This window comes from Cupressus sempervirens, chromosome 11 (genome assembly GCF_028749045.1).
Source record: "Cupressus sempervirens isolate cs-2001-9-10 chromosome 11, ASM2874904v1, whole genome shotgun sequence".
NCBI classification, from domain to species: domain Eukaryota; kingdom Viridiplantae; phylum Streptophyta; class Pinopsida; order Cupressales; family Cupressaceae; genus Cupressus; species Cupressus sempervirens.
This window is the reverse complement of record NC_143128.1, coordinates 12144540-12162556: the sequence shown is the minus strand read 5'-3', so window position 1 is coordinate 12162556 and position 18017 is coordinate 12144540. Positions and strand designations below refer to the sequence as shown.

The following is an 18017-nucleotide window of genomic DNA, read 5'->3' as shown; positions in this document are numbered from 1 at the left end:
AAGAAGACCTACATAAGTATTGGCTGGAAATAATATAAAGGGGGAAACAATTAGGATGGATTCTTGTTACTTTTCTATTAAAAGCTTGAAGATCTACAAGAAAAAAAATCTAGATAGCAAAGCTCCTTATGCTACTTTAGAGAGAGTAATTTATTTTTAAACAAATAGGCTATAAGCCTAGTAATATATTAATTATAAATAGTCAATAACAAAATAGAAAAAAAAGGCTCTTAAAAGCCGAATATTTATTTTTCAAGGAACATACATACTAAACCTAGAAACCTATTTTAATTCTATGTTGTCACAAAATTGGCATATTATCACATTTAAACCCACATATGAAGCATATAACTCCATTGTCACTACAAAACTACAATGGGCGGAAGTATGGTTTACTATGTGATTTACTCTTGAAGTTATATTTCCAAGTTGTTGGAGTTCAATATTGGGGGTTGGCTTACAAAAAATGAAGCCTGAACATTACATCTCTTTGTTAAGTTTGGAATCCACGCAAATGAACTTTAATGAGGGGAAACCAAACACATTAATAGAAAAAAATAGACAAAAGGTATATCCCTGGTGAAGCAAGAAAACTGAAAGCTTTTTGTGGCTGCACTTGAGCAACACCCTCAAGGAAAATGATTATAGAAGTGAGTATATTGCAGCAATATACCAATCACTTTAATGCACAAGACTTTGATGACGTGTAGGAGATCTCATACTACGAAGACAAGTTCAAATACTTTCCTAACCTACCCCTTGGTTTGATGAGGGATTCAAGGCTGCTAAAGAAAACTTACTCAAGACATTGTTGGACCACTTGCTAAATTCTTGCTCCAAAATCAAGAGAATTTTTAATGGTGCCACATAAAGCAACAACCCAAATGAGTGGACTACTAGTGTTGTTATTGTTATCCTACTTTTATAGAGAGGTGATATCAAAGATTTACAATAGAAAACTTGAATTAGAAAAAAACTTGGAAATGTGTTAAATGTTATGTTCCATAGCCCCTTAGGCCATGGTCTCCTTAAGGCGATTAAGACTCTTTCATTTGCTCTTCAATAAAATTTTAGTTATTTCAATGCATATGACAATTGTACTGGATAGTTGTGTAAATATTCTTACTCTTCTCTTTTGTTGAAATATTGTATACCCTAAATGCATTGGCAAATAAAAATAAATGAGCCATACAAATAAGGAGGAGAAAATGTTTTTGAAATCCAATATCAAAGCAAGGAAAAAACTATATTTACCATGGATGTGAAGTAATCAGATTTGTGTTGCTGTAGTGGAGCCTAAGTGTGGAACCTCTTCTAGAACTTACAGAGATTGCTATGGCATTCATTTTATCTTATTTTTTCAACAATGAGGTTAAAAGCATTACATACTGAGAGTGCAAACATGCCAACGGGTTTTTTTTTCAAAAGCTGGCTCATTGTCGTCGAATAAGTGTAGTAAACATATTTAAATTTGAATTTCATATTAAATTGTAGTTCTTAAAATATTGGAAATTTAAAAGTTTGAAAATTTAATTAGATGAGCTATTTAGAATTTTGATTATGTAAGTCTTTATGTCCAAAAATCGAATGCATGGATTTCTATGTTCTTCTTTGGATTCACTTACAGATGAAATGATTTCTTTGATTTCTTCTCAAATCCTAGAAACTAATCTTGTTGGGTTTCAGTTCCAACATAACTCTTCAAAGCGAGTCAGTTTTTCTTCAAAAAGTTGTCAGTACCTGTCGTATATTAATTATAGTTCTTTAAAAGAGAGGTTCTTTCAGCTTAAGATCATAAATGGAAGGACATTGAAGTTGTATACTGACTCTGTCGTGTGGATAAAATAATGCTCTTCCTTTTAAATGTATAGATGGGTAGGTTGTAGCCCAAACTACAAAAGGATGAGTTATAGTTCTATTTTGATGTATCAAAAACTGGTTCAATACTTGATCCATATTTGGATCAATATGACCTGCAATAATGTCAAATGGACCTCCTATTTTTTTCAAGTACTTAATTATCTCCCTACTGTAGTCCAATCTGAAAATTGGATGTGAAGTGGTAATAACAAGTTGACAAGAAAACTAATTTGCACTTGCATGACTTTCACGAACTTCTCCATGCCTTTTCTGTTGGCATTATATTTATTAAAGGATGAACATGATTTCTTTCTTTTGTACAAAATTGTATGTGTACGCAGTCATTACTACTGACTTATGGCGCAAGGACTTCAATGAGGATATATTGCTGCCTTCGGTAAAGCTGCAACACAAAAAACTCAAGACATAGATGTCTCTAAAATTATGTTGAAGGGAACATGTCTTTTATCAAAATAATCTCCCTCACTGAGGAGCTGCTGCTTCTTAATCGTTCCGACCATGCTACAAGGATGCACAATCCTACAGCTGTAATATTAGAAACATGTACCTTGTTCACAAAGCAATGGAGATTTGTTCCCTGCAAAACACAATCCAAAAGAATTTGTCATTATAATTACCAATGCAAATTCCAAGATAAGTATTGAAACAGTCATTAAAACAAAACAAAGAAAAATAAACACTTCCAATAAAAATTGTTATTCTTTATTTACCTCAACTCATTAGAAATGAATGAGGATCTCATCTTACAGTAGACCCAACAAACTTAACGGGCGTTTCTTCAGGCAAAATTTGATATTCAATTTGAAGTTCCTCAAGCATATCCTTCATCTTCAGTAGCAATGCAGATCTTCTATTTGATCTCTCACTTATGTTTTGATAATTCATTGTATGTCTGAGGCAAAGGCCCATTCTCATCCTATTAGTGTTCTCAATCTCCCTAGTAAACAAATTATAATCTGGGTGCCAATGATGATGCTTGCTTTCAATATAGCTGCATAAACAAACACAGTGCCTAAATATTCATACAAATCAAGGAAATACCTGTTTCATAAATAAGATAACCTAACCTAACCTTACTGGCCTTTAGGCCAAAGTGGATCAACGGACCTAGAAGAGTTTGTTTATGATTATCTTGTTGCTGAGATTTAAGAATAAATTTATAGAAACTTTATGTGATTAACCCAATCAAGTATTTCGTATGTAAGGGTGTTTGCAGATTTATGTGTAACTGTGCCTCATATTATACCATTGCTAAAAAAAAATCACATATAAAAGGACCTGCTTATTCTCTCCTTAAGTGCAGCAATTTTTTCCATAGTAGTAGTAGCATCCACAAAGAAGTCAACACTCTCTCCCATATCTGGACTCCTATGATAGTTAATGATTGGTTTCGTAGATAATATTGAGTTCGGGTAGTATACTTTCTCGTTATCACTCAACAGAAACACTGTTGTGAGGATGTTCATTTCTTCCACAACCATCTGTACCATTCAAATATCAATTAGTTGTACGGTTGTATTACAAAACCAATCTGTAACATTTTCTACTTTTTCTTTTTTTGTTCATAGGTGAATCTTCAATCATTTCAGCCATTTGTGAAAGGTGAGAAGGACAACTTTTACCTGAACTCCATCAATAATACACCGATCACCCACGTCAAATGGATGCGTGATAAATACAAACACAATGGCTTCAAAGATTTTTTTGCAGGTATTTCCGAACATGAAAGCCACAAGCAGAAGGGAAGTTAATATTAGAACAATAGCATGGGTGCTGGCAATGCCCAGAAGTACCAAAGAGAACATTACTATGATTATAACCACAACTACATTGATGAGCCTGTGTAGCTGTTTAACTGCAGTTTTGGAGTCATTAAGAGACCGGGAAAGTAATTTCCTTTCTTCAAAAACATTCATCTGCCACAAAAAAAGATACATTAGTCAGTATGTCCCAAGAAAGAGCTAATAGAACTAGATAATCAGTATTGCCTAGTTTAATTTATTTTGTGCTGATTTCGTTGGACTAAAACATAAAATTTAGGTCAAAAGAACATGAAATAAGCACAACGTTCCGAACAAAACTACATCTAGCTATATGTTGGGAGTGATATTTAAAAGCAATATGGAACTGATTTGAAATAGCATACCACCCAGTTTGCAAGAGACGATTCAGTGATCCTTCCTGTATCTGAGGCTCCTGTAAATTGGGGAAAGACTCTGCTCACCTCTGTTTTCCTCATTAACTTCAGCAAGTCATCTTCCTCAATATAACTGCAAAAGATGGGACTTCAATTTAACTAAGAAAAAAATATTTCTGAAACATATTCATTTCCCAGAAGTAAATGAACCATGAGCTGTGGATTTTCCTTATATTCTCTGGTCCTATTTATGCTTGTAGGTTCATGCTTTTTCCTTGGTGCTTTTGTAAAAGTTAGGTGTTTGAGAACAATGGCATTAGCACCAAAGTGATCATACAATAAAAACTGCTGGACATAATGCTTAGCAGAGCCGTTTTGGTATTAGTTCATGGTTTAATTACCAAACACATGAATGGGTACATGGTCAGACTGCAGTATGGTTAGGAACTGGGATAACAATTTCCAGTCCATGGTAGTGATCAAGAGTGCTTGTGGATCTTATTGTGTGAGGATGCCAGTTTAAATGGCAACGGCGTTCTATTAAGACATAAATAAACTGCCAATAGTATTGCCTGCTACAAATTTTTATTGGAACAATCCACCAGAAACTATTAAATGTTAGCTTTCTAATTCTTGAATAACAAAAACAAAGCTTAGTACGGCACCTCATTGTATGACAAAGCTTATGTGAGGTAAAGGTATTACTTCAAAGAACAAGTCAGTGGATGCATACTCTGTTCCACGCTTAGCAACATTTTCAAATATCCTCTTTGCCTTAATTGCTGCTTGACGTTCACTATCGATCTTCGGATCATGTTTATGGTAATTCAAAGACCTGTCAATTGTGTTAGCGATTCCCGAATGCCTGATATTTCGGATCCATCTCTTCATTTTCCAAGCAGAGACATTCCTCTGATTCAGCTTCTGCAGTTGTTTAATGGTTATCCCATTGGTGCCCCCTTCCTCTTTGTGCCCTGCCCTATCATTATTCCTGTTATCAGGAGGATCTATTTGAATTTCTAGGTGTCCTACATTGTTCGTATTATTTTTATCTGCTACAGCAGAGGATTGATGGATTTCCATCATTGGGGGCGGCGATATAGTTTCAAGCACATATTGATGGAATATGGACTCCTGAATTCTGTCAAAATATGTTTTCACATGAAAATTCAAAGCCAAAATCTTCACCAATAGTGTCTTGAATAGCCATAGAAATGAGGCGCACAGAAGACAAAGTAGAAATTTCCCTATGCTATCCAACAGGTTTTTGTTCTCGGTAGCTCGCTCCAACTGATAGCAAAAATTTACCAAAATATTAGAATGTAAAAGAGATCACAATTATAAAGAGTAATTTGCAGATGAATAAGAAGAAAAACCCTATCCTCAACAACAATAACAATTATGAAAATGCATTTCCATTGAGAAGAACAATTATGAGAAACGAGAGTGTGGAACGGTTACTACCTTTTTATCAAATACGAGATACCAAGCGAGCAAAACTAAGCCGAACCAGAGGCAATTCTTCGCACTACTCCTCACACCATAGACAAAGTAGAGGACCCTCTTTCTCAAAATGAAATTTCTCTCGATTACGTAAACCCCCACACGAATTATCCAGCCAGAAACGAGTCTCCCGCAGAAAACAAGCAGAGCCATCAAAAACCACTTCCATGACTCTAATCCCCAAATGTAACGTTTCTTCAGAGGCCCGACTACGAGGCTTGAAAGCAATCCTGCTATAAGAGCCAATAAAGCTGCACATTCCAGAAAAAGCCATTTGTCAAATTCGGAGTGCTTGTAATTTGGAGGAAACTCCTCTTCTTTGATGGGGCCATATTTTTCTTCGACATCAGCTGCAGCTGAGGGAGATTTGTTCAGATTCCTTTCAGCCATTCTCGTAGATTTTTCCATTGCATGAAATAAAGAAATCGTATCCATGACACAGTGAATAAACTATGAAACATTGTATCCATGACACGCTATATAAGCTATGAAAAACCTTTTCACTTTCCATTCCAGTCCACAATCCGTTCGAATCAAAAACCATTCGCCTTCCCTCCCTTCCCAAAACCCAAATTACAGCCCAATGCAAGCATTGCACTAGAAAGAAATAATGAGACCAAAATGACATTTGGTCGGTAATGTGGCATGATAAGAATTTCTATTTGATATTATACTGCTTATATATTTTAATATATATAAAAAAGCTGAGAGTTATTCTTTTCGAGGTGTCTATAAAAAAGGTATTTCGAGAAGGATAACTCTCGACTTTTATATATATAAATATATATATAAGAGACGTGGTGCACAATTAATAAGCACAATTAATAATATTATTTGTTTAAATATATTTTATTTATTTATTTTATTATTATTTTTTATTTTTAAAAATATTATTTTCATTTATTAAGTTTATTTAATTATTAGAATTAATAATTTTAATTATTAATAAATATTAAAATAAAATTTGACATAATGCATTTGAATAATTAATTTTGAACGACTTAATAAATATGTTAATTTTTTAAAGGGTCAGTATCAATTTTATAATTTTATACATTTTATTATTAGTTTTGATAATTCTACATAGATAATATAGCATCTAACATATCAATGAGAGCATAACTTTTATACATAGTATACATATCAATGTTAGCATCAATTTTACAAATATTAGTACTAGTGTTGATGATTATGCATAGAAAATGTAACATCAAATATCGTAAGTGTACCTTTAAACATCATTTGAAGAGTTGAATTTATTTATTTATTTTGTTGTTCACAAAACTTACATAGATGGAAAAAAGTATGTGTTCATGAGTTGAATAGTGAAAATAAACTTTTCATGTTGTTGTTCATAACACTTACATAGATGAAATAGGAAATATAAGCCGAAGTAGAAGTATTCAGATGAAATATAGAAAATATGAGAAGAAACTAAAAAGAGAACATTTCTCCATAATGATGTAGCTGCATCACATATTCCTCAGTGATAAGGATGGTGTTGCGACCTTTATTAGAGCAATGATTGCGGTAGACTTCTTTCATCATTTATGGAAATGCATCTGTTTTTGTAGATGTGTCATGCATTACTTTGGCAACATCTACCATTTCTATTATTTCTAGTTCATCAATAGTATCAATTGACAATGCAGCGTTCTCCAAAGCTTTGATTATATGTGAGCATGATTCTCAAATTATTCGTTTACATTTATCTAAATCAATCTCAAAGAAATTATTTGAGGTGACGGAAACAGCAAGACTCATAACAATGATATTTGACTCTCCAATAGAAGAATCCATAGCTGAAATGATATGCTACAAAATTTTTAACAAATATCAATACAAAAATATATAAAACCATTATAAGATATAATCAAAAAATATAGAACACACAAATTAAATCTAGCACTAATACTTAAATATAGACCAAGTAAAGTCAATAGAAATAAAGTTAAGCTCACTAATTTTAAAAGTATGAAACAAAATTAAATTAATATTGGAGGATAATTAGAATAAGTAAATTATATTGATTGATTTTTTCTTTGAAATTATATAATGAATCTTTTACTTAATAGTTTAAATAAAGAAAAGTTATCCATAATATTGTCATAAAAGATTAAGAGACATTGATGCAAAAGTAAATATAATTTGTAAACATAAACTAATATTACTGAATGAATTAGTACAATTATTACTTAAAAAACATTAGTACAATTATTTAAGATATAATTATTACTTAATACATCACTACAATTAATTAAGATCTATAAAAATAAAGTATCATAAAAAAAGATAGGGTTTCTCAAAATAGAATAAATTAAAATGAAGAAACTTTTTTTTATCATTTATCATTATATGATAGAGACATTTTTAAAACACGAAATATAGTAGGAAGTGTTACAAACAAAATACTAATGTGTCCAAAAAGACTTTTACAAACATAATATTTAAGAATAACATATCACATTAACTATCTTCAAGGCGCTTAAGTCTATTTTCTTCATCCTTGCGCTTCAAAATTTGTTTACCCTTTTTCATTTTCTCATAACAATCATATGTGAAAGGAGGCATTATTCTCAAACACTAGAGAGCTTTTACACGTGAAACTGCCACAAATGTCAATCTTGCTCTTTCTCTCGGTCCTATATCAATTTTTGCTTTGGGAAGAGTCAATCCCTAAGATTTGTGAATAGTCAATGCGCATGCCAACCTCAATGGCAGTTGAAGTGTCCTACCTTTCTATATTGGTGGTATTGGAATTATCTTTCGATTATGATCTTTGAATGGAAGTCCTGAATAACCATCAAACTCAACCATCACATATGTTGGAGGCTCAGGCGGAGCACTGCCTTGCTTGTAGACAATTTTTTGAATGTATCCAAGAGCCCCATTTACAAGACCAGCCTCTATCCATAGGTTTGAAGTTAGCAGGACCCTTGAATCCTTATAGATTAACAACTCCAGATCAAGCTCATCATTTGAACAATCATCTATTATATTAATAATGCCTGCTTTTGATGCAACACAATGTGCAACCGGATGCTTCAATGAATGTAGCATTTTTTTTATTATGAGCATGAACATTTTCATTTGTTGAGAACAAATGAACATCATTATCAAATTCAAAATTTGTTCCAACATCTATGTTGATAAGGGTCCTTGACATTAGCAACCTTCAATCATCAATTTGTGGGTTTGCATCTCTTAGATTCGTCAAAAGTTGTCAAAATATTTGTTGTTCAATATCTTCCCCATCTTGTCTAAATATCTTATCTAATGTGATAATAGTCTTGAATTCTTGCCATAGCAACTTTGAGCACTTATTACTGTCATATACTGCTCTATCATTGACAAGAGGCAACTGGCCCAAATCTCCCACCAATATTATAGATACACCTGAAATACAATTGAGGAAAATAATTATTTTAAAAATTATGTATTAATTCATAAATTTGATTCAAATATAGTACATTTCACACATGAGTTAGCTATTGATGATGCAAAAATAGAATCTTTACCTCCAAAGCTTATATGTGCAGATTGTGGGAATGCTTCGCACAGTCATGAATCTATATTTTCCAACATGTTTTGACCAATGAAGCTCATTTCATCAATCAAAATATATTTTATATGTGACATTTCTTCTTGAAAACTTGTGAGTCTTGCTCCTTCCAGTTAAGAAAAATCTCTTATTGGTATCTTCAATTTTGAATGAATTGTAGAAGCTCCTATATTGAATGTTGCAACTCCTATTGGTGTAAGTAATAGAAGTGGAGAATGGCAGGGCATTGCCGCATTTTGAAGAGATTGAATAATGGCACCAATTAGATATGATTTTCCTGTTCCTGTTGTTCCTTGAATTATAATAAACAATGGTTCTACATTTTGATTTATGTGGTAGTGTGTCATGATTATGTTGGCTACCTTTTTTGTTTCTCACCAAAGGTCATGTAGTTTATGCATTGAGGAATTTCATCATAGATAAGGCACCCATGATTCTTCATGTTACTTATGAAATTGATTGCTCTGGCAATGTACTGTTCTCCTTGATAATCAACAGGCCAATTTGTTTGTCTATCAACATCTCTTCTTCCCAACATGTCTATTTCTGAGCAATGTATATTTTGACCCTGTTGCAACCTAGATATAATCTCCCATTCATGTTCAGTAGTATTTCTATGAACATCTTCATTGTTTTCAATTTTAGAATCATTTGGGTTTTCAAAATTTTTTGCAGACATTGTACATTGAGCATGTCAAGGGTTGTAATTGAATGTCTCCCAATTTTGTATGATAGGGGCATCATCATGACCAATATCCTATTCAATATCATAGAATGGCTTGTAGAGAAGTAAATTCGATAAAAAAAACTCAATCCATTTACCTAACTCACATGAAGGGATATATACAAACCTAGGAAATACTCTGACAATTGCAACTGTTTCCCTAGGCTCCCATTTGTTGTCTCTTTTTCTCTTAGGATTATATATCGATGATCTAGCTGCATCAATTAATGTAACACCTTGCATACATAATGGCCTTCTTTTGTAACCATAAATGAAATATTTTGTTTGTTCTTCATTGTTCTCTTCATTATTTTCATTTTCATTATTTAGAGCTACAGGTTTGAACATCTCAAGTGAGACATTTAGATTGACAAATTTTTTACTACACTCCACCAATGGAAGCTCTAATAACATATGACAAGTTTCTTGAGCACCAATGTCTCTTTCTACAATTGTCTCAGTTAGAAGCCTCCTATATGCTTGTGTTGCTAAATCATCTAGATTTTCCATATTGGATAGATGCATCAACATTTGGTGGTACATTTCTGAGCTTTTCTCTACTCTATCATCATTTCTCATTGGTTCAATTTTTTTTCCCCCTGTTTCCATGTTTTCATATAATTTTGATCCCCCTAGGTTTAGTGGCTAGGGAGCATTATACCTACAATCCATGTAAGAAATATTATATTAAGCCTTGTCATTTTGTAGTAATTATTTATATATATCTAATAAATATTCATTGGGATGAAATAATTACCCGCAAACCATCTTTCCCTTTTCTTTCATAGGCATGCACCCTCCTTACATATTATGTGTCGATCCACACTGTTTAATATTTCTTCATAGTCACAATCCAAATCCACCTTTGCAAGTTGTCTTATCTTTTTGAGACATGGATGTTGTTGAAAATTGATAAGTGCCCACAATTCAAGGTAAGAAAAAATAATTACACTAATTAATATCACATTACATGAATATATATAAATATTTATTAACATGCTTGTATATTTCATTGATGAGGATTATTTCTAGGGTTCCATGCATGAACAATGGAGTGAAAATATCTTTCAGCACTTCTTCTTTCCTCCTCATTTGACCAATCAATTTTATCCACATCAGGTGCTCCTTTGATCCATATGAATCCATGTACATGTGGGGACCCCTATGTTGCCATTCATATCTACACCAAAAGTCCTTAACATTCATTCCCTTTTCTAGAATCTCTTTTCTAAACATTGAGTGTCTTAAGTGCATATAGTGTGTGACTATGTGAGGATAGTCAATAATATTTTGTCTTCTCCAATTCTGAGCTTCTTGTGGATTAGTTGGCATTATTCCTAGCATAAGTGCATGCAAATTAGGCCAATACATATCTATTGCACTTAATGTGAAAAATATTGTAAGAGTACCAATTTGATGAAGCAAATCTATCAATTCTACACAAGATTTAGTCCAATAAGACTGTGTTCCCCTTAATGATGTCCCAAATCGCATCAATTCATTTGCTAGATTGGAGTGGGGTGTGTTTTCCATATGTTGTTGCAACTCATGGATGGTAATGGGCATGTCTTTAAAGCTTCTTTTCACAAACACCAATGATGAGTTTTGTGCATGATGTCTCACTATCATGTTCAACACAAAATATCTAAATCTAGGATGTTTTCCAAAATGATGATCCCTATAATGCATTAGATGTTTCACAAATTTGTGAAGATAAACCTGCCACAGCCGTGGCTCTAGCCAATCACAATTTCCATCAAAAAATAGTGTTGGAAATTCCATATCAAATAATCCTAATGTGACATATTCATTAATTGGAGATACATCTATACTTGTCCAATCTATCAATGATGTTGGATTCACATCAGGGTTATTGACCCATGCATGAATACGTTCCATTTCTTTTTGGGAATTAGGTGGTCTTGAAGCCATTGATGTGGTACGATCTATTATATTTCCTCCATCTGACTCCATGACTAGGCCAACAAAAATAATCTCATTTGCATTTGAATCAAATTCCATATTGACTGTCTTTAATCTAGCAAAGATATTTTCATCTACATTTCTAGGTAGATCATTGAGAGCATTTTCATTAATTTGGACATCTGAATAAAATTTATCATGCTCTACTTTGTATTTGAGTGCTTTGCAAACATGACCACTATTCACAATAAAGTTATAGTTTTTTCCACGTTGATGTCTTCATCTAACAATAATAATTGGCAAATTGTCTATTGTGTGTGACAATATATTGGAAACATGTTCTATATTTTGTGGGAAACTTATTGTATGCCCTTTATATTTATATTGACCACCTGTTGCATGTGTAACTTGAAGTATGCCACTGACTCGTGTAATTAGCATTTCCTCAACTTGGGTCAAGTTCGCAAACTCCTTAAGTTGTGTCCCTAGATCCATATTATTTAAAGTAGAAAATCTATTGTTTCCCTTTTCTTGTCAACATCTATTGCATAATGGACATTCTGGCATACATAACATTTCATTTGTAGATAGAATTCTTGACAAATATAACACATATGTGGCATTCTCAAGCTATCCATTTGTTGTTGCAACTGCATTTGGAATCTATAGAAATTATCCTGAAGAAATTGAGTTGGGTTTTGTATATTTTCTATATTGCCTTGTCCACCTAAATTTATCCTATTTTGGCTTGTAGGATGAGGCATTTTAGGAACACACTCTATTGTTCTTGAATTTTCATTCTAGTGACTCATTTCCACAAATGCAGGTAATGCTTGATTGTACCTCTCACTTGATTCAAAATCAACTTCATACATCGCCCTTGTGTTTGAAAATGAGATACTTCATCAGATGTTTGTTGACAAGTAATTCTATCCCTATTTTGTAATTCCAATTCTTGTAATGGAAATTATGCCTTTCTTCTAGCATAATTTAGTTGTTGGACTTCATTGTTCCTTCTTCTTTCTTCTTCTCTTTCAGCTTGTGTCATTTGTTCTTATCATTGTCTGTGATACTCTCTATGGTATTCTCTCTAGTATGCTCTTCATTGCTCTATTTGGTATTGTCTTCTTTCTTGATTCGATTGGAAATTCATACTTGATATATTCAATTCTATGAAATAAATTTGTAACCAAACATTTTTTAAAAATAGTAGATCTAGTAAACTATTTTTTTATAAAATTGGTTTAAAATATCACATAAATTTAGTGGCATTGTGTTTCAGATAAGATAGATATTTATTCATTTCTAATTAATATTTGAACAATTCACACATACATATAGAAGGAACTTTTTGTGTGGATAAGAGAAGAAGATCTACAAATATACTAAATACCAAATAGTCATGTATGTATAATACTAAATTTGTTTAAGAGAAAGGAAAAATAGCATACATTCGTCACAATTGATAAGTCAAACATACAAATTTATAAAAAAATGATAATGTCAAATAATACAACTCCTAGATTTCATTATAGTGATGCAAAAACATGTGGAATTCATTAGTGAGGAAAAGGTTGTTTTCGCCATCCATGTGCTCTTCATCATAGCGGATGTCTTTCATAAATTCAAAGAACCCAAATGATTTCTTCCATGCCTCATGAATTTCCTTTGTATATTGTCCCATCTGTAAGATTTGAGAATCTTGGACACCTCGAACATGAAAGTTCTTAGTATGAATTTCATGTATAATTTTTTAACAAGACTCGAAAATGATTGTTCTCAATCTATCCAAATAAGTCTGAACAATTTGATTTGATTGCTCCGAGTCATCTGCAAGAAGTGGGCTTGTGATAGTGTTTTCATAATTATTTTGTTGAGCATTCATAGTTAATTTTTTTCTGATATCTATTATGTAAGAATTAAAAATGGTTAGTATCAAACTAAAAAGTAATAATAGAATTCCCTAAGAAATAAATTACCACAACTCTTCCTACTCCATATAGTAAATAAATCAAAACAAATTGAAATGTTTTCTAATATCAATTATTTGAGAGCATATCTGAATTTTAACAATCTAACATGAAAAATAGTATAATCTTAAATTTGATATATTAAAAATGATCTATCTATTAAAAAGATTACAAATTGTTAATAAATATTAATGTATCATGCATTATAAATATATAAATGAATTATAATTGTACATATGTATCTATGTTTATTTATCTAAACTTGGATGTTTGATAAACTATATAATGGATTGGTTTCAAACGAATTTTCTATTTAAAAAGAAAAAAATCACGTTTTTATTAAAGAGTTAATTTAAAGTATTAGATTGATGCAAAAATATTTTAATTAAAATATAATTTTATAATAGTATATTTATTTATAGCACATATTTATTATTAAATTTTGTATGGATTATCTAAATTTAAATTTGATAAAGTTAATTTAAATTGCTTCATGATGTATAATGAGCTGATCTAAATTATTCTACTACTATTTAATATCATGATAATAGTTGATAAGACCTATAATAGTATAATTAGCATAGTTCATAGGACCTATAGCATATAATTTGTTGATTAAAAATTCTTCTACTTTTGTTGAACATCTTAATAATAGTTCGTAGGAACTATAACTAATATAAAACTGATCTACTTTTATTTAACATCATGATAATAGTTGACATGACCCATACTATATAATTAGTTGATCTAAAATCTATCTACTACTCTTCAAGATGATGATGATAGTTTATAGAATGCAACACTTATATAACGATTTAAAATCTTACAAGGTCAAATCTAAAAAAAACATTAAACCCATCTACTACTAAATTTTTTATTCTTGTTAAAATATTTTGAATATAAAATTCTCTATAAAGATAAATTGACTAAATCATAATTTTATACTAATATATTTCTCTACAACAAATTATTTATTTAAATTTAAAAAATTATAAAATATATAATTATAAAAAATTCCAAACAATTACCAATATTAACTCGCCTACTAGATTCTTAAACTATCAAAGACACCCTAGTTTGGCCACCCACCAGCAACTTCCAAGCTACCATGAAAGTAAGATAGTTCGCCAATTTGCTTTAACAAAGATAAAACCAATGCTTGCTATTTTTAGCTCTGAAAGAAGGATGTTAGAAACTTAATTATATATGCCATGGTTAAAACCTAAAACTTTGAAAGCTCTATGTTGAAATCATTGTATAAAATAGTTAGCATGCAATCAGATAGTTGGCTATAAAATCTACTGCTATTGTAGCATAAAATTTAAGGTCACTCCCTATTGAAAAGCCACTTGGAGTATATATTTCATAATATTTTCCTCTTTTTGCACTTTCACATTAAGGAGGTCTCTTGAAATGATAAATATTACTCTTTGCATGCAGAGAATCTATAATTAACTCTCTTTATTATTGTCTTTGCAATTGCTAGTCTGTAATACCCATGTGGAAGGAAGTTGAGTTCTTCAAGGAGTACAAAACAAAGTTGGAGAAAATAGCAGGAATTGAAGAGGCCAACAAAATTTTGAATAAAGAAATATTCATTGTGAGCGCAGACAACAATGATTTTATTGAGAATTATTATGTCAATCCATACACAAGATCCAAGTATAACATTTCCCAATTCCAAGACCATATCATACGAATCAGTTCCAACATGCTTCAGGTGCATATATTTATGGTTATTTCATTTGAGAACTATTGATCTTTGTTATTTTTTAATTAGATCATAGTTTATAATCTTTTCATTCAATATATATTTCATCATCTATCATTTGTTTTCCATTTTCAAGTAGCTTTGTAATGTTATTCTAATAATAGATAGAGGAATTTAATCATTGATTCAAATAATCTAATGAAAAAGCTAGATTATTAATATTATAATATTTAAATTATAAAAATCTAATGTTTTGAATCGAGATAAAGAAATAGAAAAAAATCTACAATGTTTCTCATCAAGTAGAATTTCTATTCTAACAAAGTTTCTAAGAATATTTAAGGAAATTATGTAGATTTCAAAATAAGAAAAAATCACACAATAAAAGTTTCCAAAATGGAAGAAATCAAAATACAAATTTGCAATGTTTTTAATTGAGTAGAATTTCTATTCTAACAAAGTTTCTAAGAAAATTTAAGGAAACTATAGAGATTTCAAAATAAGAAAAAACCACACAATAAAAGTTTCAAAAATAGAAGAAATCAAAACACATAAATATACATCTTTTTCAAAATATTGATCCTGTTGCTCAATCCAATGTTGAATAGAAAACAAAATGGGCTCTTGCCATATATAATGTCGATGCCTGATGGTTTAGCTTCAAAGAATTGAAAACACATCTTACCTGAAACATGTAATGCCTAAAAATGGAGCATAAGGCAAGACATTTGGCTTTCTGCACCATAACGAATTATTGGCTTTCTTGTTGCTGGGGTGAATGACAAAGAAATATATTTAGAAAAATTTGAATATTTCTTGACATTGTCAGCAAGAAAATGTTATTGAATGACCCGGCTTGACCTGACATTTGTAATTAATGACTCACAAGACACGTGTTTAGCGTTTGGAAATATGAAAGCCTTCAAACAAAAAATAATGTGTGGTTAATGAGGGAATGGGAAGCGGTATTATATAGGTAAAGATTCAAGAGAGAATCCCATCAGTGTTAAGCATTTTCGGTCAAGTCGGAATGGAATTCCAATAAAGGACATGGTATAACTATTCAACTACTTGTCAATTTTTTTAAAAATGTTAGATTGTTTACAACGAAATCTGCTCCCATTGTAGAAGCCTCTTAGCTTAATTAATTATTATTATTTGTTCATTAATAGATAAATTATGATATATTAATTTATAATTTGATTTAAAGATAGATGTATAGATAATAATAATAATAAATTGTCTTCACTAGTACAATTGAGAATGGGTAACGTTAGATTCAAAAGATCAAAGTATATTATATGTGATTAATTGAATTCCTTTAAATATATAATATTAGGTCAATATACATTATAATATCAAATTATAAAATTAAAAAAAAATTAAATTAAAAAAGTCACCATATTTGTTTTGGAAGATGTTCTTATAGTCATGTTCACATTAAGCTACACTCTTGTAAGGATTCCAAGAAGGATGTCATTATGTTTCTATATTTATGGTGAGGGAGGCATTGCTTCATATCTAGAGTTAATGGACATGATGAAAATTTTTCCATCTAGTTGTACTAAAGATGTATCTAGGTGGGTGTCATTAGCTTCAAAGTTAATGAGGTCATTAGAAGAGCCATTGAGATGAGCTAGAGTGGAAAGAATATCTACTAACAAAGCAAGACCTCAAACATTGAAAGCTTGTTAAATTTATTCAAGGGGAACAATTGGTCAAGTGTCAAATTGGGTTTGTTTCACATCTACTTTAAACCATGTGACAATTTTCTTGTATCCTTATCAAATATCTCACCTTAGGTAGAATTTTAACTATTACTATCATTATCATTTTTTGTTTCTTAATTTTCTTTAATACAGAATCCTTACAAGCTTATCCTTTTTCCTCATTTCATTGTTGGAAAATTTTATTAGGGAAGTTGAGGCTTTTTCACGCCAAATAAAAACCCAACAAATACATAATATTTCTATTAACGCTTTATTACATGCATGTATCACTTTCACCTCAATTTATTGTTTCTAAAGTCATTCAAGTCACTTTTGTGAGGAAAAAAAAAGCAACCTAGTTGCTCTATGTTAAAGGAAAAATAAATCCAAGAGCTCGTTGAAGGAGCAAAGCCCTATAGATTTAATTTTATAAGGTTGTCTTAATATTAGTGATAATAACTTTTGGAATACGTATACATTACTTTTGAAATGATTTAACTATAGAATTATTATCTAGGATTCTAATGTGTCTAATACTATACACATAACATTGTTCACTGCATAATGTTCACAAATGTATATCACACAAATCTATCATATCAATAATTCTATGTCTCTTATGATGCTTATGAAACATTTTTTGTATATTTAATGAATACTAAAATTGTAATGCCTACCCCTAGTTTAATTTTCATGTTTTATTGTTGAATTCTTTTAGGCCAATTTTATGGTTATGTTTTATGATTGTGCTACTTGGTTACCTGATTTGATTTGGATGTAATTTCAGACTCAGTTTATATATGTGATGAGCTACTTGATACTAGGTTATTTCATGTCTTCATGATTATTTTGATGATGATATATGTATGTTCATATAGTGATTTTAGTTATTTCATG

General features: G+C 31.0%; 1 protein-coding gene across 1 annotated transcript; it reads right to left on the bottom strand.

The window, feature by feature from the left end:
* Positions 1-2215: 2215 nt before the first annotated feature.
* Positions 2216-5911, bottom strand: LOC149527986 (mechanosensitive ion channel protein 6-like). Its single transcript, XM_089807969.1, has 8 exons — positions 5483-5911; positions 4752-5308; positions 4028-4151; positions 3504-3797; positions 3160-3362; positions 2629-2872; positions 2348-2458; positions 2216-2263 (listed from the first exon to the last, which is right to left on the bottom strand). Exons 1-8 carry the CDS (start codon positions 5909-5911, stop codon positions 2216-2218), a joined length of 2010 nt encoding a protein of 669 aa, XP_089664095.1.
* Between the last annotated feature and the right edge of the window lie 12106 nt (positions 5912-18017).